The following is a 20,853-nucleotide window of genomic DNA, read 5'->3' as shown; positions in this document are numbered from 1 at the left end:
CCAGTTTTAAACAGTGCAATTTGCTGAAAGAGAAATGAACTTCAAACAGCTTTCAGGGGAAAAAACCAGAATGGGGGTGGGGGGAGGGCAAGGGGCTGAAGTTGCTGTGCCACCGATTCCACCTCTGTCAAAAGTTTTGGAGCCTTTTTTTTTTTTTTTTTCTGTTGCTATATGAAAAAAACAGTCATTGACAAAAAAAAAAAAAAAAAAAAAAAAAACAAACAACACTTTATCAGCAAAATGTTTAAATTATGTAATAAACAAAACAAAACAAAGATATTACTGGTGTTATTTCAGAACAGTCTCAAGACCAAGTCAGCACAAAGAGAGCAGTGGCTGCACTGCTGGGAGAACAGATGGCCAAACTCACCCAAAACAGGGAGCTGGAGAGAATAAACCCATAGGCAAGATCCAGCCAAAAGTATTCATTCTTTATTTACCTTCTCCCTTCCAAAAAACTCAACTTGTGGAAAAATAAAGTCAAGTCCATAATACCTGTCCCTATGCTGTACAATGGGAGAAGAAAGACATGCCAGAGGCAAGAATACATTTCACTTAAATAAAAGTTCAGGGCAAACATAGCGCTTGGTATATTGTTATGAAGCAAGAGCATGGCATTGCTTTATCACAGAATCAGACCTAACAAGGGGTAAGTCACCAAAAGTGTCCTTCTCCATCCAGGACCTCCTTTTTCACCACTATGAAGGTCAGAGTGCTTCAGCAAAGTTGAATTCCATCTGCTCCGCTCTGGAAATAGCATCTATAGGAAGCTGGGAGCAGTGTCAGAGCAGAGCTGTAACCACAGAAAAGCCACAGGTGGGTGAAGTACTGTGGTCTTCAGCTCCTCCAAGCTCTGCTCAGATGTACAGTGCGAAACTTCTGTGGACAACCAGTTGAGTCCCTAAAAAACATCCAGCACCATGTGGGAGGTGGGAGGGAGGGAGGGGAAATAGGCAGCACCAAACCAGGGACATCTCTAGTATTTTTAAACAGACCAAACCAGTGTGCTGACACTCCTGCAGGATGGGACCAGGTTCTCAGACATGAGAGCTTGTGGCTGCAGATGCCTGGAGAAAGTCCTCATTCCTGTGACAACTGCTGCAGGGTTCTGGGTGCTTGGGTAGAGGAGACACAACCTTCTCCTAGGCTCTGGGACACTTAGGGTGCTGCCTGGCACTGAACTGACTGGTCTTGAAAGGAGATGTGCTTTAACATGAAGGGGATGGTAAAGAGACCAGTGCTTGCCCAGGAGGAGCTTTGACAAAAAAGCCACCCCTCGGGGGCTTTGGGACTTGAAGTGTGGAAGAAAGAAGGGAAACTCTCTCCTCCTGGCTGAAGGAAACAAGGCAGAGCAGGAAAGACTTTCCACTTCAGAGCCCTCAGCAGTTCTTTCTGCTAACCTGCTAGTTTGGGATCCTCCTCTTTCTCCATACAGCACATCACTGTGAGCTCAAAGGCAGCTCCAGCTTCTACCCACCCCACCTTAGTATAACAGTAACCACCGCACTGAGAAGCACCATGGTAGACCTGCAGCTTTATCAAAAGCGTCATCAATGGCATCTGATGCCTAATCTCTAAGTCACACCAGCACCACTCCCAACAAGGTGAGGACTGGGCAGGCTGGGAGGAGAAAGCCACGTGAAGCATCATCAGTGCCACAGCTCAAAACTCATCTCCCCCAGCTGCCTCTTCACACTGCTCACTCCCTGCCTCCTCAGTTACTGAAGCAAAGACGACATGGAGAACATGAAGAGGTGGTGGTGGCATTGTCAAATATAAGGACAGAGATTGCAGTCCTTCTGTGTGTGCCAGACCAAGAGAAGTGTTCTCCATAGGGGAGTGGAGAACATTTCAGCCATGAACTTCAGGCTTCAAATTGTGCAAATTCCCAAGGCTGACACCAAGCAACCCCCACCTGCAACTCAAAGAAACATTGTAGAAATGGGCTGCTCTTCAGACAGTAGCACCTTCACACATCCAGGCATCTCCTTCCTCCCATAACTGAGGGACGGACCGCTTTGAAAAATCAGGGACTCTCCAGGGCCAGGTGTCAATGTGAACTTCAGCTGCCGCACTGAACTTGAGGGTAAGGATCAGTTCAACACAGTCAAACACAGTCTGTCCTGCCAGGCTTGGGGAAGGCAGCTGGGCCTGGCTTTCCTAGCCTTCAGCCTGGCAGGCACTGCAGCCTTTCCAGAGCTCGCTCATGGTAATTCAATGGCTTTTGTGTTGTAGCAGCCTGGAGGAAGATTTCTCTGGATATCCTCCAGGTTCTTAATATCCGCCAGGATCTCATCAATGTTGCTTTCCAGTGTCCGCACCCGGGCCTTCTGCAGTATGGCTGTCTGCTCCAGCTCCAACATCTCCTCCTCCAGCTGGCTGCTTCTGGTTTTGGCTTTGGTAAAATTCATCTCAAGCTGCTTCAAGCCATCCTCATCCACAGCACCAGGCTGGTCTGTTGCACAGAAGGAAAACAAGGAAGAGGGAACCATGGACGGAGGCTGAGGACTAGATCTTTCTAGATACTTCATCTCCATTCTTCTACCCAGCCCATTTACAGGCATTATCTGAGGCAGCTTCCTGCGAAACTCCCAGTACCCCTGCCCAGACCCCAGTGGGAACCCACCTCCATCCATGCCTTACTACAGCATCACAAAACCTACTCATTAGATGCAGCAGCTCTTCCAGGGCACTCAATGTCTCCTGCACGACCACCCCTGCCTGGCCAGCTTTGGCATGGACCCTCTGAGCTTCCTGAGCTGTCTGGAGAAGGCAAGGCAGCACATGCTAGATGATGTCTAGCAGAGAAGTCAAAAGGGAAGAGGGCAAGGTGGGGAGATGGGGACCCACCTCCTGTATCACAGCAGCATCCGCCTCAACCTCTAAGCGCTTCCTTTCAAATTCGCCATCCACTTCCTTGGCCTCACGCCGCAGAGTGGCCACTGCCTTCTCCAGGGCAAGGACACCATCAGCTGTCTTGTTGGCTTCCACCTTCAGCCGTGTAATCTCCTAGGGAAGGCAAGGACACTTTCAGAGGAGCAAAGCATGGCTGAAATCAGCCGGTGTGCACCAGGGCACGGAGCTGGTGGAAACAGCTTCCTTCTACAGGGACTCAAAATTATCACAGACTCTCCTGTGTCCTTCATATTCTCACACCGCTTAGTTGCTCCAGAGAGGTGTTTCTGTGGCCGTGGCTCAGCTGCTCCTGCACACATCAGTAAATCCCTGGGAAATTACAACATACATCTAGGAGTTGAACCCACCAACACCAATTCGGGGAGCTCTATAGTCTGCCAGTGACTCAGACTGCGGAAAAATCCCCTTGACCACTGAAAAGTGGCCACAATGAGATGCCACATTGTTCCTCAAGGGACAAAGGTGCCTGTAGACATCCACACCCCCCTTATCATCGACAGCCAACTCTGGTATCTGCAGCATTCACTGTAGCCAAATGTCAGCCCAAGTCAGCACATCAGGTCCACCATAAAGTTGCCAGCCACCTCCTGTTCTTCCATGGTTCTCCCTTCCAAACCCTTCTCTGCCAGCAACAGCACCGGAGCCTGTCCTCACCTGCTGGATCCCCATGGTGATCTCCTTTGCATCTCCTGCTGCGCTTCTGGCCGCCTTGGATTCAGAAGCAGCACTGCCCAGGATTGATTCAGCTCGGTCTGTCTTCTCCCTGGCACTTGTGACCATGCTGCTGATAATCGGTAGCCTCCTCATGGCATCTTCAGCTTCCCTTCTCTTATCAGCTGTTTGCAGGTTAAACTCTGAAAGAAATGTGTGTGGAAATGAAGCTGCACTACCTTTGCAAGATACCACAGGGAAGGGGAAAGAAAGGGTTTCTAGACATTACCCCGGAGCCTCTTCAGGATCTGTTCCACCTCATAGAAGGTGGCATTGCCAGCACTCACAGCTTGCAGGGCTGTGCTCTTGGCAAGGTTGACTCGGGAGAGCAGTTGCATCAGCGTCTGCAATGGGTGAAGAGGACACAACAGGCAGATGAAGGACATGGTACAGGAACATCAGTCCCAGAGCAGCCTGAAAGGAGCTGCACTGTGGAAGAAACCCCATCAGCCTGTTCCCAAGCGCCTGCTGTTGCCCCTGAATTACGGCTACCACAGCTTGATTGTCAGCAGAGGCTTGTGCTGGTGCTCCTCAACCAGCTCCAGCCATCTTGAGTTATCTTAGCTATAATCTTCCCAGAAGCAGGTCTTCAACCTGCCTCATATGGAGGTGATGTGCAGGTGAGACCCTGTAAGCAGCCACTCTGCACGCACAGTGAGGTCTCCCACCAGCTCCAGAAGACCAGCCCCAAGTGGCTGCCTTTCTGAGGAAGGGCACTGTGCTCAGCAGGAAGCAGAGCTACCTCCCCTTTGGCAAACAGGCTAGGACACCAACTAGTAGTGGTGTTTTCCACAGGCATCCCATCAAGGTTCACGCTGAAGATGACTCAAGCTGCAGCCCCCCAGCCAATCTTTTACCGCTCTCTTGCCCTCTCCCTTTCGCAGCAGCTGCTTGATTTCTTCCTCCCAGCGCCCTGTGTGGCTCTGCAGCTGCCTGTACTGTGCCATGTAGGTGTCCACCAGGCTTAGGAGAGCACTGGCATCCTGCTTCAGCCGGGTTGCCTCCCCCTGAAATACAGAGATGCAATGACTGCCTGGATGCTCACCAGGAACCACAGCAAGCAGTGACAGATGCACTGCAGCCAGCTATGGGGACAAAAGGGCGGGAGGATGCATATTGAATGGCTCTCCAATGGGGACAAAGCCCTGGAAAGGGCCGAGTCACTGGCAGCATAGCAGGAAAGGCGTAGGGGAGAGCAAAAGGGGATCTCCTGGTCCCACAGGCACAAAGCCCTCACCTCAAAGGACCCAATGTCAGTCTTTGTCAGGCGGGACAGGGAGCTGAGGAGCACCAGGCTGCCCTGATAAGCCTTGTCTGCCTCAGAGGCCATCCCATCAGCTTCAGTCTTCAGGCCTCCAGCCAGCGACTTCAGGTCCTCATACCTGCATGGATGGGAAGTTTAAGAACATGGTACCAGCCAAACTGCCAACCTCCCACCACATTAATGCTGTCTTCTACATTTACTCATTCGTGCTCTACAAGGCTCCATGCAGATTTATCATGCAGAGAAAGCAAATTGCGAAAATCCCCTGCATTCCAGTCCATCTGCCAAGCTGGGTGTCTGCTGGTTGCTTGCTCCCAACTCCAGAAACCAAGGGAGGTTCACACCAGCTGAACCCTCACAGGGCTCCACAGTGGCTCTGGTAATTCCTCTCCTACCACTGGATGCTTCCTCCTACACATCCCTGTTCAGCTCCTTAACTTCATTTAGGGCTGTTGCTCACACCCCTCCAGTGGTGTGCAAAATCCCAGCATCATGGTGGGCTCCGGAGAGACACCAGCCTGACCGGAAGAGCCACCCAGGCAACATGGTGCTAAATCTACCTTTAGGCTAAACCCAGTCCAGATTTGCAACCGCGTGTGAAAGTCATTCCCAGGAGCTTGTTCACACATGGGGCATTAAACCCCTTCCCCCAGCCTCAGGCAGGCCTCTGGGAGCATCATGATCTGTGGGGTGGGAAGCAGATGCTTCGTACAGCTGCTCATCAGTGTCAGCAATCAAAGTCCAGCCAAGTCCCCACTGTCTTGCCTCCAACCACACATTTCTGCAACTCAGCTGGGGAGGCAGGGAAGGGGGCACAGACATTTGGCCACCCCCCTCCTCACTCCCATGTCCCCTGCTACCCGTGGGTGAACGCAGCCTGCACTCACTTCCCTCGCAGCCCTTGCAGGGAGCTGGCGGCGGCCGCCTCTCCACCAGCAGCCGTGCGCACCAGCTCCAGCGCCTGCCGCGTGTCTTCTCGTGCTGCTTTCACAGCTTGCTCAATGGTGTTGGCGGCTTGTGCATGGCTGCAAAGCACAGGGGAGTGCTCATGAGAAAGGATTCCCACCCGAGTTTTCTCCACCTACTTCCTTTAGCATTGTATCCAGCAATGCTTTTCCCTTTTACGAAATACAGCACATTTGAGAAGGGAATGCATATTTTGCTTATCCCTTCCGCATACCCTAAGGGTAGAGGAGCACGAAGAGAAAGAAAGATGCTGCCTGTTCCCGCTGGACAACCCATGGGCCAAACTCTGACCCTAAAGATGCTTCTAAACCACACCCAGCTCCACCCTCAAAGGCTACTGAGGACAGCTCTGTAGGGCAGTGAAGCCAGTGCAGCAGCTGCATCTTCCCCTGCTAAAGGGCTGGCACAGAGGTGGCAGCAGCTGCAGCCCGGTGGATAGGCAAGGACACCCTAAAAGAACCTTCTGGGTGCCTAGCAGGACCTCAGTCCCCCTTCTCCCCTCTCTCTCAGCAGATGGTGGGAGCAACTCACCTGTTGGCCAGTCTCAGAGCCTCCTGGGCCAGCATCAAGAACTGATTCGAGCCCCCGGGAAGGTTTGAAGTGGGAATGGTCTGAGAAGGGAGGAAGAGAGGCATGAGAGCTCTTTCCTTCCTTCCATCTGATTCAGCAGTGAAAGAGGCAACTGCAGCACATTAAACCTCCACAGACCCCCAAAAGCAACACCTCTCCAATTCCCAGCCTTACAGAAAGGACCATCAGAATGCCTTTAGCACTCACAAAACAAAGGTAATAACTGGAATACATTAAATTCTTCTTTTCCCCATGGGTTTTTTTCAGCTCTGGGCTAGATTAGGAGCATGTTGCACGAGGATGCTCTTACCACCCGACGCAGAGCAGCTGCACTGCGGTCCAAGTCCAGCCTGGCTTTCTCCAGCAGCCGCCGAGTGTCCTGCACCTGCATCTCATACTGACCCCCAAGGGATCTCAGCCTTTCCACTGTTGCCTTGATCTCATCCAAGCGGCTCTGGGAAGTGGACCCTTGCCCATTTATCCTGACCACACGGCTTTCCAGAGACCTGTCAGAAGCTGGTGAGAAGGAAAAAGAAAGGCTGAAGAGAAACTCATCACTGAGCAAAAAGGCACATGTAGCAAAACCCTCCTGATACAGCACAGATGGCTCCATCTGAGGGCAGCAGGTGTGTGGTACCTTGCAGGCTGAGGGCTTCCGCAAGGATGTTCCGCAGCATCTCCTCTGCCACTTGCATCCTCCCCTCCAGCTCCTGGCTCTCAGCCCCACCACCAGCTCGCACCTCTGAGAACAGCAGCTCCAGCTCCACCAGCTGCTGCAGGTACAGGTCCATCTGCCAACATCATAGATCAGACCTTAGCCATCAAGACACCAAACCCACAGTGGAAAGACCAGGGTGGGAACTAGGTCCACTGTCTGGCCAAGAGGATGGAGAGTAAAGCAAGGGCTTTCTTTTGATAGGGCACAGCAGGCCAGCAGTACTAGGCCATTTTTTTTTTTTTTGTCAGTTGAATTGGGTACAAACCCAAAGCTCAGGCACGGCCTACAAAATTATTTCTCAACTGCACCAGGAGGAAATGCTTGAGGACAAGTGTATCGCTGCACTCCCTGCCATTTAGTGGCCCTGGGGCTGGCACAGATGCTCACCTGGGCTTTCACCTGGCCATAGCAAGCCGGGCACTCACTCTCTTCACAGCTGGGACCCTCAAAGCCAGGCTTGCAGATGCAGCTCCCATCACTCCTGCACTTCAGAGGCTCAGCGCCAGCCGAGTCACAGATGCAGGCTGCAGGTCAGAGTGGCACAGGTTCAAAGAAGCCTATCATCCTCAAGTTTCAGCACATCCATCCACCTCTTGCTTTCCTCCCACCATTTAGCCCTGCCCTCTGGTTCCTGCTTCCTCCTCCCACTTTCCAGCCTCAGCTTTTGCAGCATCCCCCTTCCCATAAAGTCACTCCATGCTCTGGTGTGGATTTTCTTACTCATTCCCAGCTCAAGCTGTGCCTGGGTCTCACCTCTGCACTTGTCAGCAGGATCAGGGGCCAGGGGGTTCCCAAAGAAGCCGTCTTTGCAGCGGTCACAGTAGAAGCCTGCAGTGTTGTAGATGCACTTGAGGCATTCTCCCGTCTGGCGATTGCAGTTCCCCACGGCGTTGGGCTCCACGTTGCCATTGCACTGGCATGGCTGACAGGGCCGGGAAGCTGCTGGGTCTCCAAAATAGCCATCAGCACAGTACTCACAGTTGGCCCCTGGGAAAGGAGAGATGAGGAGAAGCTCATGCACTTGCCCGGAAGGCAGAGGCTGCCCTGCTTCTTCTGCTTCACAGAAATGGGGGTGGTTCAGCCCAGTGAGGTTTGGCACAACAGGCTCTCCACTCTCCTCACTGCCGAAGCCAATGCACAACACACCAGCCAGGCTCTCAAAAGCTGAGTGCAACAATTGACTTCAGGCAAGCCATTTTCTATTCCCATTCCCCACACCCACTGCCCCATTTCTCTATTCCCCTCCCTCTCCACCCATCCTTTTTCCATTCACATTTTCTGTTTAGACAAGAACTTTTCCCAGGGTAGGTAATGTGCGTTTACACAGCTCTTGGGGCTGAAATACCCCATAGAGGCAGGAGCAGCAACATCATAGGCAAGCCAGGATGAGAAGATGGGATGATCCACCCAGTTCCGAGTATCCTGGCTCACAGATGCCTGCATCTCCCAGTACATAAAGCAGAAGCTCTGGAGAAAGGCAGAGCAGAAGAGGTCTGGAGAAGGGCATTACCAGCAGCTCCGGGAGGGCAGCTGTCACAGATGACCTCCTCACCGCCTGGCACCAGGGAGCAGCCTTGGCCGTTGCCACAGGGGCATGCCCTGCAGCTGTGCAGCTGCCGTGGGTCTCGGTAGAAGCCAAAGGGACAGCTGACACTATTGGCCACATTTTCATCTCCCGAGTAGCATTCACCTGAAGGAGGAAGGAAAGAGTTCAGGGCAGTTTGCTCTCACTCCTGGCAGAACACCCTCCACCACTCCACCTCCTGACTGACCTCCTTTGCTGGTGGTCATGCCACCCACTGCAGCACAAGCTGCCATGGTCCAGCATCCTCCACCAGACCCCTCAAGATTTCCATGCCTGCCCATACCCACTTCATTTCTCTGCCCGTCAGTGCTTCACTACATGAGAAAGTCCATGCCCTGCTCCTGCAATGGAATCCCAGTGAGACCTCAGTGGGAGGCCATCCCAAGGCAGGAAGGCTGGCTATCACCACACAAAGGTGGCTGTATCTCCTTTTTCACAGCTTGTATAGCTCCTAAGGAGGCACGTATTTCAGTGTGCCTCCTGTTCAATGCTCAGATATTTGGAAATTCCAGACTTGGAAAATACTGAGTTTAACTTTGCATTACTTTGGCTTTACATGGCAATACTGTGGGCTATTTTAACAAGGTACGTAGCAAACCATGTTGATATTTCTGATCTCTACTCATGCCACAGAAAATCACAGATTCATAGCATAGTTTGGTTTAGAAGGGACCTTTAAAGGTCATCTAGGCTAAACCTCCTACAAGGGAGTGCTATCCAGGCAGTAGAAGATGCTTTTTCTCTCTCCAATGAGAACCATCTAAACCCAATTTGATTCAAATTGCATCTTAACTGTATTTCTGAATGCAGCACCTCTAGGCCCTGGGGCATTTCGTCCAGGATGTTGCCTACACTGCAGCCTCCCAAGTCAGTAATCTTGCCCTACGCAGTGCCCCCCACACTCTCTACGGCTCAATTTTCAGGCAGCAGCCCTATGATCCCATACCCCTACAAGCACAGTGTGGAGGTGGCTTCTCTTACCGGTGTCAGCATCACAAGTTTCTCCCCCACGGCAATTGCATGGCACGCAGGTGCTGAAGGGCCCCCGGCTGGGGGCATCTCTGTGGTAGCCAGGGGCACACCTCTCACAGAACTGCCCCCGGTATCCCGCCGGGCACTGGCAGCGCTCCACCCAGGGAGCGCGCACTCCGGCGACAGGCTGTGCCGACACCAGGGTGACGTTGTCCAGGTAGCCGGTGCCTGGAGGGAGGTACAGCCGGTCAGTCACCCACACCCAGGTCCTGCACACGTCTCCTGTGTCACTACAACACCCGCAGGCTTTGCTGCCCCCACTGTTGCCGTCCTACTCAATCTTGTTATAATTTAATTTTGTCCATCCTAGGGAACTTCGAAAATTATTGGGGTTTTTTTAATACCTTTTGGCAAAGGTGTCTCCGTCGGAGACTTGGCATCTCCAGCAATGAGGAGAAGCCGACCTGGTGCGTGCAAGCTCTCCCCCACTTACTGTACTCCCCAAAGGTGGCTCGGATCCAGAGAGCTGTCAGGTTTCCCAGCAGCCTGCGATATTCAAAGTGATTCAGCCTTGGGCTCCACTTGCTGCTTGGGTGCTCATCCAACCTGCCCGTGGGAGGGGGGAGAAATGGAACCAGTTTCTAAGAAAATGAGAAGCCTCACTAAGAACATATGGCAGCCCTCGCCTATCTCTCTCCTGAGCTTAAGGTGCTGGGGAACCACCTCCACCCATGTGACTGACCCAAGCAAAATACCCAGCCCAACCTCAAAGCAGACTTTTCTACTGCCCCTCTCACAAAGCAACCTCCTAATCCAAGAGAGAAGCACCTGAGATGCATCCAGCCCAAAATAAGCAACTATTTGCCACCCTCCAAGGTGGCTGAATCCAGGAGCTGAATCCAGGAGCCCCTTCAAGCTGCAGCCTTTCTTGCTCACACAGCCCCAGATGCCCCAGCATCACCCTTTACCTGAAAGTGTATGTTTGGCTGACACCACAGGGCAGAACCTTCCCCTGGGGCAAGAAGGGGGCCGTTATTCTCAGGCCATCTCCTTCCAGGACCACATCATAAGGAGATGGCTGGCGTCCCCCTCGGTCCAGGCGATAATCAAAGGATAGCTCCTGCCCATAGCTCAGCTGCTGGTTCCCGAGGAATTTTGCTGCAAAGGAAAGGAAGGGAGAAAATTAAAGGCTTAAAATCTTGCCTTCTTCCTAAAGACTCAGTTCATGGGATCAGACCAAGCAAAGGGGACATCATCAGCTCAACCCCTCACTGGTCCCACACCTACTGGGGGCCACAAAGTATGTAGGTTCCGATCTCCTTGCTGGTATGAAGGCATCCTGATGGCGTGGGGACCACTGGAGCTGGGCTGGGGAGCCACTTTCATGGACACCTTGCCAGTCTTCTGCACCTGGAGCACCAATGAGAAGCAGTCAGTGGGGGCAAGGAAGGTGTTTCCAGGACTCCAGCAACTTTCTAAAGCTCTTTTATCAAAACCCTTTGACTTCCTACCCCTTGACCTCCAAGGGAGCAGCACAGGCATGTCTGCGCTGATACATCTGTAAATAAGCCAGGCTGGGTATAGAGGTTTCCTCCCAAGTGGCAGGAAAGATGTGATGAAGCAGCCCATGGCTCCCCCCCTCCCTCCCCACACCCTACTTCTGCCTGTGATCAAGCCATGCCACCCATCAAACCACAGCTACTCCAGCAGTGCTGTGAACCAGGCAGCTACTGCGTGCAGCTTGTTGAATAAAAGGGATGGCAAACACCCCCAGGAGCCTTAGGGCTTCACCTTGCTGGAAGGTGGAGGTGATGTTGTAGACGCTGTGGTTGTCTGCACTGATACACACAGATGAATGCCCATAGCAAAAGCAGGGGGAGCATCCTGCAGGGTTTCTGGCATCCAAGTTATAGAAGTTTCTTTTGCACCTGGAAAAGCATAAGAAGGTGACAACATTCAAGTCGGTTTTCTCCTTTTCCTGCCCAACACAACCAGCCCTCTAACAACAGCTGTGCAACACAGCCATTGCCATGGTTCAAAGACATCATTAGGCTGGGATGGTGAGATGAGCACATGCAACTGCTGGGGAGATGCAGAACATGCCACGCAGTGGTCCAGCATGACACCCATCTCTGCTGACACCCACCTCTCGCACCGCTCTCCGGTAGTGCTCGCCTTGCAGACACAGCGGCCAGAGAGGCAGTTCCCTGTGCTGCCAGCCGGGTCACACGCACACTGCAGGCTCCTGCAACAAGGACAGCAGGAACCTCTACCTGGATTTCCAGCTTGGCCTGGGAGCTCAGTGCCCCCAAATGTTATACAAGACAGCAGAGACATCCCCCCCACAGGTACGATTCCCATGCTAGAAGGGGAAAAATAATCATCAGAGCCTTCTCCCTAAGTAGTTCACCTGCAGCAGTATGGATGCCAGGATAAGATAGTGCCCAACACTACCACCTCAGAACACCCCCGAGCACCAGATCCCCCTACAAGAGCAAAGAAAAGCTCTGCTGAGCTTAATAAACCCTGGATATGTTTAATAGACCCTGGCTGAGCTCCAACAGGCAGCAACACCCCAAGGAGGCTTGGGCAGGAGACCAAGCATGGCAGACCATCCCTTGCCCCAACCATTTGCTCCCCAAAGGACCAATGGCAGGGTGAAGCAAAGAAGAGGACACAGCTCTGAGGAAGCCAAACCAGAAATGCTTCGAAAGGTGTTTAAACAGGGCTTCTTGCAAAGGAAGGGGTCGATTTTTGCATGCACATCTTTGCATGTGGCCAGTCCTTGTGAGCAGCACTGACACCAGAAAGACCGATGCATGGGCAGGTTTTGTTTTACATCACCTAGCCTGTCTGTTGAATGTCTGACATTATATGGACAACTAAGCAATCGCCTCAGAAAATGGTTAAGCTCAGATTTCGGTGCTATTGTGCAACAGTGAGCTCTGCAGGCTGGAATGGAGGTCCAGCCCTGCTTGAGCCTGCCTTCTCGCAGCAAGGTTAGCTTAAGGCTATCAGTGTGCTGCCACACACAGACTGCCTCTGCCCTTGCTTTTCAGCCAGCACAGGCTCCTTACAGCGGCTGGAAGAGCTCTGGAAATTGGTTCTCCAGCAGCCACTATGCAACTAATGGTCACCAGCACTTACTGCCCGCTCCTCTGGCACCCAGCCTCAGAGAGGGACTCAAAGCCTGGTTGGCACTGGTCGCATTTCTTGCCCATCACTCCAGGTTTGCAGCTGCACTGGCCATCACTGTTGCACTGTGGGCTGAGGGCACCTGCAGAAAGAGGGCAAGAGATTTAAATGGACACCTCCCCACACCTGCCCAGCAATGCTGCTGCAGGACAGGGGAGCAAAGCACCACACCATCACTGCAGCAGCAACCCAGCAACAGGTTGAGATCCCAGCACAGGGCTGAGACACCAGGTCTGGCTGTTACAGCTGCTTCAGCCTCCCCAGCTGATGCAGGAGACTTGGAAAAGATAAATCCCAGCAGGCATTGACCAGATGCCCAGGACAAGGATCCTCTTTCCTGCCATAAAGGTCATTGTGAAGGACAAGACTGAGTCCAGGGCATGAAAACCAAGCAGAGAATGTTTTTCTTCTCTGTCAGCCCCTCTGCTAGTAGACATAGGTAGTACTTGATTTTGGTGCCTCTACAAGGATTCTGTGGGACCAAGGACCATGGCAGAATCTTTGATTTCTAACCATCTAACACATGTAAGCACCGAGGAAAGAGGATGCATAGCCAAGGGCTCTGTCCTGCAGCTGGGCCCTCCCTGCCTGCCAGCAGGGGGGGCAGACAAGTGGATATTCACCCTCTTCCCACCGCCTTAAGGTCTATTGCTTTATCCTCTTGCCACCTGTTTTTCTTGTGCAGATGGTGCTTCTAGAGATCTTCCTGCGTCAGAGACCAACAGGCATTTCAAAATCTACAGCACCTCAGTGCAAGATGTACGAGCTACTTACTTGCAGAGCAAGCCGAAACATGAGGAGGATGAAGGAGCCACCACATTTACTGTGTAAGCACCACAAGACCGACAGAAAACACTTCAGTTAGAAATCCCATCCAGTAGCCCTGCAGCCTGCAAAAAGCTGCCAGAGGAAGTGGAGAGGCTGAAGCTTCCCATCAGTCCCCAAGCACCACAGCACTTTGCACCACATTCACTCTCAAGGTGCAACACTGTGAGCTCAGGAATTACCCCTTCACTTTCACAATGCAATTAGAAGCCTTTGCAGAGCCTGCCAAACACTGCGGCACCGAGGAAGCACCAGTGTGAATCAAACAGCTGGCAAAAGCTGACACTTCAGTGTTGGGGTTTGGCCACTGTCCTTGAGGATGGCAGCTGGGAGGGGAAAGTAGCTCCCCATAGAGCAAATCCTGGTAGGCATCAGCAGGTTCATGGCCACCAGCCAAATACAGGGCAGAGCAGAGCTGGGTCCTTCTCAATGAGGCAGGTATTGTTGATGAAGGTGCTGGAGGGAAGAGATGCCATCCAGAGGGACCTTGACAGGCTGGAGGAGTGGGCCCATGTGAACTCATGAAGTTCAATAAGGTCAAGTGCAAGGTCCTGCACCTGGGTCAGGGCAATCCTCAATATCAGTACAGACTGAGGATGAATGCATGGAGAGCAGCTCTATGGAGAAGGACTTGGGGGTACTGGTAGATGAAGAGTTGGACGTGAGGCAGCAATACGCATCTGCAGCTCAGAAAGCCAACCGTGTGCTGGGCTGCATCACCAGCAGCGTGGACAGCTGGTTGAGTGAGGTGATGCTCGCCCTCTATTCCACTCTCATGTGACCCCACCTGGAATACTGCATCCAGCTCTGGGGCCACAGATCCTGCTGGAGTGGCTACAGAGTGGGCCATCAAAATGGTCAGAGGGCTGGAACACCTCTGCTATGGAGAAAGACTGAGAGCATTGAGGTTGTTAAGCCTGGAGAAGAGAAGGTTCCGGGGAGATGTTACTGAGGCCTTTGAATGTAAAGAGAGGGATCAATATATGAAGGTGAACTTCACAAAGGCTTTTAATTGTATTGTAAAAATGAAAGGATAATTCCTCAGCTCACAGTGCTGCGCCTCAGGAGGGTAGATGGTACAAAGAGAGACTTTTTACCAGGGCCTGTAGTGACAGAACAAGGGGCAAAGGTTTTAAACTGAAAGACAGGAGGTTTAGATTGGACATAAGAAATAAAAGTTTCATGATGAGGGTGGTGGGACTTGGAACACAGCTGTGGCTGCTCCATCCCTGGAATAATTCAAGGCCAGGTTGGATGGGGCTTTGAGGAACCTGCTCTAGTGAAAGGTACCACTGCCCATGGCAGGGGGTTTAGACTAGGTGATCTTCGAAGATCCCTTCCAACCCAAACCATTCTGTAATCATTTCAGGGGGCAGGTGGGTCTTGAAACCTGGGTGGTCTGGAGCTGCTAGGGGGGTCAAAACTCCCAGCACAAAGCAGTGAAACACTCAGGAGGAGAAGGTGCTCCTATGACTTAAGGTGCAGCAACACGGAACTGGGCTCTGTCACCTCCCCAGATAATCCCACCTGGAGTCAAGCCAGCCCAGTTCATTTCTCCTGCTATGCTCTGGTCAGATGTGTAGGGACCCGAAGGCCAGACTTGTCCATGTGCTCAACATGGCCTAAGGACACACATGGCAGCAGGCACTTAGCAGGCACTGTAAGCCCCCCTACACCTCCGGCCCAACCCTGTCCCCAGCAGACAGCCACGTACCGTGCGGGTGGCAGTGACAGGGCAGGCAGCAGTCCTCCTCCCGCTGGCGGAAGAAGCCCTCCTTGCAGCGCTCACAGCGGGCACCCTCTGTGTTGCCCAGGCAGCCAAGGCAGCGGTACCCATTGCCTGTCTCCCTCAGGAGGTCCCAGTCGAAGATGCACTGCCTGGACATCCCATTACAGTCACACACTGGGGAGAGGAAAGAGACACCTCAAATGATGCTTAGAGATGAGGGTATCAGCCATGAAGCTGTAAACCCACCCTGATGGCCCAGGAACAAGCCCAGGCAATGCAAACCTCCCCTTCTTGCTCTGCTAATAACAAGCCCTGTCCCCATGTCTCTGCACTTATCCACCAGACATGTGCCACTGCTGCCCACACTGTGGCCTGCATCCCTTCACTTTGGAGTGATGCCCAATTTCACAGCTCAGGATGGACAGCCCCTCCTGAGCCAAGGAGCTCCACTCCACAGCACAACATGGCTTCATGGAGGCCTTCCAACAAAAAAGTCTTGGAGTAAGCAGAGGTGGCAAAAAAAAAAAATCAAACCAAAAAAAGCTAACCCAAATCAAACCTGGGTTGTCCTGAGAAAAGCATGAGTAATCTTACTGGTGGCTTTAGGGGAAAGGGAAGGATCCCTTAGGTTATGTTTTGCTTCACCCAGCCTCTAACCAGGAGTGAGCCCAGAAAGAAAAGCTCAGCCAACATCCACCAGGTCTCTCCATCCAGGCTGGCAGCACATGTCCTCCCAGCCAAGTGCAGGGGTGATAAGGAGTGGTTTGTGATCAGAGGAGCTTGGCAGAAGTGTGCCAGCCAACAGGCAGATTAAAACAAAAAGAAGGTTTTGGCAGGATTACACAGGTCATCTCACCCACCCTGCCCAGGAAGAAAAGCTGCAGCTGCCCACATCACTGCATGACAAATGCCAGGAAGAACAGACATGAGATTTTGCATCCCAGCACAGCCAGGACCTCTGGAGAGCGTACTGGCAGAAACCAGACATGCATGCTCCAGCACTCTTCTTCATTGTCTTGCCCAGGTCTTCTCTTGAAGCCATCTCTCACCTATTTGCCAAGCCCTCAGCAGCCAGTACTAGAGTGTTTAAGTCCAAGAACCTGTATCTCAGATGAGTTCCTCAGTGCCACTGATGAGCAGGCACAGTTGAAAGAACAGTTGGCAAAGACAAGCAGGAGAAAAATACCTTGAGGGAAAAAGCAGTTTCTGCAGGGATACAGAGCTTGCTGATGAACTGATCCAAACTACCCCAGCTCAGGTCACCTCTGACAGCACAAGGAGGTGGAGGAGATCCAAAAGCAAGCAGAAACCTGCAGCATGGATGCAGGCAGCTCATTGTACTTGACACCCGGGCAGGCTCCTCCTTCCAGCCCTCCTGGCAGAGCTTAGCCTGAGGATACAAGTTCCTGTCCTCTGCATCTGTGGTTGCAGGGACCAGGCACAAGCTCCTGTGCTCATCGCCCAAGCATGCACCCTGGGCACCACCCACACCCTCGCACACACCCATGAACACCCGCATACCAGAGGAAGGCACTCAGCCAAGCTTGCTGCCAAGAACAGGGATGACCTCATGTGCCAGCAAACACGGGGAGAGATATTCCTAGCTCCAGCAAACATGGCTCTTTCCTTGCAGCCTGGCTGCCAGGAACCAGGAGAAGGTCTTCTGCTACCCCAGCCTGCTGGGAGGGGACCTGCGGATGCAGAAGTCCTGCCTTTTAGGGTATGAGAAAGCATCTAGAGGCTCAGGGGACATCACCAAGTGACCAGACAATATGAACACCGCACCAAGAGGAGCAGCACAGGACTTTCTCAGGACATCTGTGCTCACCTTCACAGCCAGATGGCTTGGGGTCAGTCCCACCCCTCTATCCCTCCACACTAAAGCTAGTTGGAAGTGACATACACAGATCATCGAGTTAAACTCCATCCATGCATTACCCTAAATCTCTGTAATGTGGAGGATTTACTGAGTTGCTACATTATAGGCATGAGCACCATTCCTCCAGGGAACAAAAACCTTTTTTCAGGTCTTGCTCTAAGGCTGCAGCACATTAACAGTCAGCTCTCCAGCCCTGGCATAGATTCAGGTCTAACCAGAAGCCATTTAAGATGCTGTTGTAGATTAGTGCCATCACACCTCACTGGTGTATATGTTCCTGTTGCTGGTCTTCTGGAAACGTGAGCTCAGGCAGGTTAATCTTTACTAAGAGTGAGGCACTGGAGTTGCTAATGAGACAGAGCACACAGGACCAGCTGAGGACAGGATCATTTTTGTGTCCAAGTGCCCTGAGACTGTGCCCTTAGATTTCTCAGATAGCTGTGAAGAACAGGCTTCACAGAGAAGAAGCTTTGCAGCTGGATGTCTTTAGTGCTATGTTAGGATGAAGGAGACCCTTGGCATGCATCCAGCAAGACATCACTCCCTCAGCTCCTGCCCAGATAAATGAAGTGTGAAAAACTGCTGTGTTGAGACAAATTCCCACATCAGAAAGACTTGGAGAAGGAGACAGGCAGCTCTGCACCTCTGAAATTGTCTTCTTAAATTCACAAGACCAGAAAATGAGGTTAGCCCTGGCTCTGCAAGGAACAGAACCGAGAGCCCTGTGCATATGAGCTGGTCTGCGAAGACTACTCCTTTTTTCAAGAGAACAACAGATCTTTGCACACAACAAAGCCTCCACAACAACACAAGCCATTCCCTGCTCTGGGCTTTTGAATCAATGACCCATCAGGCTGTCTCATCTATTACTCTAAGCTCTGGCTTTCCCCATCCCCCAGCTGCACAGCTTTCTCAGTGCAGGAAGAACTGCCTGGAGCTCCCACGGCTCCATCAGCATCAGCAGGGACAGACCACGCACCAGGAGCCAAAAGCTGCCATTTGGTGTCTCCTTTCCCACACACCAGGTCAGACACTTCATCAGCACATCTGACCTCCACGCCCCAACTCTTCCCTGAACCCTGGGATACCCCTTCAGCCATCATGTGCAGGCACATCACTAAGGCAAACACACACCTGCTTGGGCAAGGCTCTGCACAGGTCAGAGTACAAGCACCCTGACCTCTGCCACTCGACCAGATCATACAAGAACCCAATTTGACTCAAGCACTTCATTTGCAAGCAAAACAGGATTACGTGCGCTAATTACAAGCACACATCCACCACCACAAAACAGCACGGGAGACTAATTTACACCCCCAAAGAAACTCGGAAAGTCTGCTGCAGCATAAGCACATGGCCAGTTATTGGCTGTCCCTTTTCCATACGTGTAGAAAGAAGTTCACGAGTCGTTGGGAAAGCAGCAACCTACACGCTGCCAGGAAAGAGCAACTGCAACATCAGCATTTTAAAACTTGCGTGCAATTAAGGCTGCTGTAATAATTATCCAAGCGGCATGTAAAGTTAATCAGGTCTTTAAAAAGACCACACTCACCCCCAAAAAACACCCCAAAACCAAAACAACAATTACAAAACAAATCACTGAAACGAAACAGAGAACACCCAGCCCCACCGAAAAAAAAAAAAAAAAACAAAAAAAAACCACAAAAAAACCCACAAAAAAGCCACAAAAACCCCAAAACAAAACAAAAAACCCCAAACAAACCAACAAAACCCCCATTTATTCAGTACTTTTTCCCCCATCACATTGCACTGCACTGAGAACTGATAAAAGACCAACTTCACTCCAGTGTGTTTGAGAACATGGGTACTGCAAACAAACAAAAAAATTGAAGTATCCACACAAACCCAATTTTGACCAAACATACCCATCTCCAGGCTATGCACCAACACAACTGATACTGAAGTACCACTGGGCTGAACACGCTTAAACATCCCTGCACTGCACTCTCCACTACAACTGGACATGCAAGAGTGTAGTCTGCATTTTTAAAGCTTGCCCTCGGTCTGTGTGCCATGGGAGACTCACACCTCCCAAAGTGGGCAGCTTGTGAGCCCCACGGACTCACACAAAATACACGCGCCACACACACTGCAACGGGAAGCAGGATCCTGGATACCACTAGCTCTTCCTCAAGCATAGAGAAGGTTTTGGCTACAGCAGCAGCGGGCAGATCAGCCACCCGCTCCCCGGGCGATGCTCATGCTCACACCCGAATCCCATCCGAGTAGCAAGGTTTTATACAGAAAGCGATAAAGTAATTGCACATAAATAAGTTCTTTAAAGGGGATGCCAGTGAAAAAATAAAGTCTAAATGCTCACGGGATATTTAACCTTGGAGGGAACTTACGGAAATGCACCTACTAAAAGATCCAATTTTAATCCCACAGGCGAGAGGGGATAGGACCCTAGCAGGGGGCTGCAGCGCCCAGACGGCTCCCAGTTACTGGCCCTGGGGCAGGGATGCAACAAAAGCCGCTGGCGGGACCGCACGTCAGCGTGAAAGCAGGAACCGCCGATCCTCCCGGAGCCTCACCTTCGCTGTTGGTGCCCAGGGCTGCGGGCAGGACAGACGCCACGAGGCAGCAGAGGCGCAGGAGCCAGTACCCAGCCATTCCTTGCGCTGGGGAGCACGCGGCGCCCGCTGCAGCAGGGATGCGGGGTTCGCGCCGGCTGCCTGCTGCCTTTTCTCCGCGTGGATTTTATCGGCTGTTCCACCTGAGTCACTCCCAACAGGAAGAGCGCGTGTGCCGTGGGCTGACTCACCCGGCCCGAGAGCCCAGCCCAGGCGGTACGGGCAGGCGCCCTCACACACACCCGCCCGCGGCTGCCCGCGCCGTAGAGAGGCGCATCGACGGGATCTCCTGCCCGCACCTTCCATGGGGGGGGGGGGGGTTAGCTCACAGGGAAAGATAAACGGCAGCCCCTGCAGCCACCCCTCCTGCCCGTCCCGCTCCCAAGCTCCATCCCACCCCCTGCCGCGGCCTCCAAGGGCAGGGCACCGGTGCTGACGGCAGAGAGCCGGGCTGCCCGGGCATGCAGGCAGCTTGCAGGGAGCTAACTGGAACATGACGAGCTCATGAGAAGCCTCAGGAGGATGGACGGGGACTGCCTGCTCACCAGGTCCAGACAACCAACCTGCAAGAGCAGAGCTCAAAACTAGCCAGAAGTGACTAGAAGGACACAGAGCAAAGGGCTGCTGGGGGTGAAGAAGACCCCAAGGACAGCTTAGATATGTATTCAGAAAGCATATCTATTGGGACTTATAAGGCAAGCATCAAGTTCAGGAAATCCCCAGATTGGAGAGTGGAGGCCCAGAATCATCACATTTGTCTGCTTTTACACCCTTACTTACTGTCATGGGACACCTACTGTAACAAATGACTGCAAGTGGTCCACGAGCATCTTTAGATAGAATGAAGGCATCTAACAAATTTGTACCTCCATCTACGACAAGTGGCCTGTCAGGTCATTTTCTGCATTAGGGTCTGAAACTCAACACAG

General features: G+C 52.3%; 1 protein-coding gene across 1 annotated transcript; it reads right to left on the bottom strand.

Annotated features, from left to right (window-relative positions):
* Positions 1–2,204: 2,204 nt before the first annotated feature.
* LAMC2 (laminin subunit gamma 2) lies at positions 2,205–19,964 on the bottom strand (the record flags this gene model as incomplete). The annotated part of the gene is made up of 23 exons (XM_080623991.1): positions 2,205–2,455; positions 2,664–2,763; positions 2,851–3,009; positions 3,571–3,770; positions 3,857–3,971; positions 4,485–4,634; positions 4,865–5,009; positions 5,779–5,916; positions 6,389–6,468; positions 6,738–6,943; positions 7,065–7,218; positions 7,533–7,669; positions 7,899–8,132; positions 8,656–8,835; positions 9,712–9,930; positions 10,196–10,308; positions 10,671–10,860; positions 10,990–11,112; positions 11,494–11,630; positions 11,849–11,947; positions 12,850–12,979; positions 15,437–15,625; positions 19,886–19,964. The coding sequence occupies 23 exons, from the start codon at positions 19,962–19,964 to the stop codon at positions 2,205–2,207; spliced, it is 3,528 nt and encodes a 1,175-aa protein (XP_080480117.1).
* Positions 19,965–20,853: the final 889 nt, after the last annotated feature.

This window comes from Psittacula echo (assembly GCF_963264785.1).
Source record: "Psittacula echo genome assembly, chromosome: 7".
Lineage (NCBI taxonomy): Eukaryota > Metazoa > Chordata > Aves > Psittaciformes > Psittacidae > Psittacula > Psittacula echo.
The sequence above is the reverse complement of the archived record's forward strand: the minus strand, read 5'-3'. Positions and strand labels throughout refer to the sequence as shown.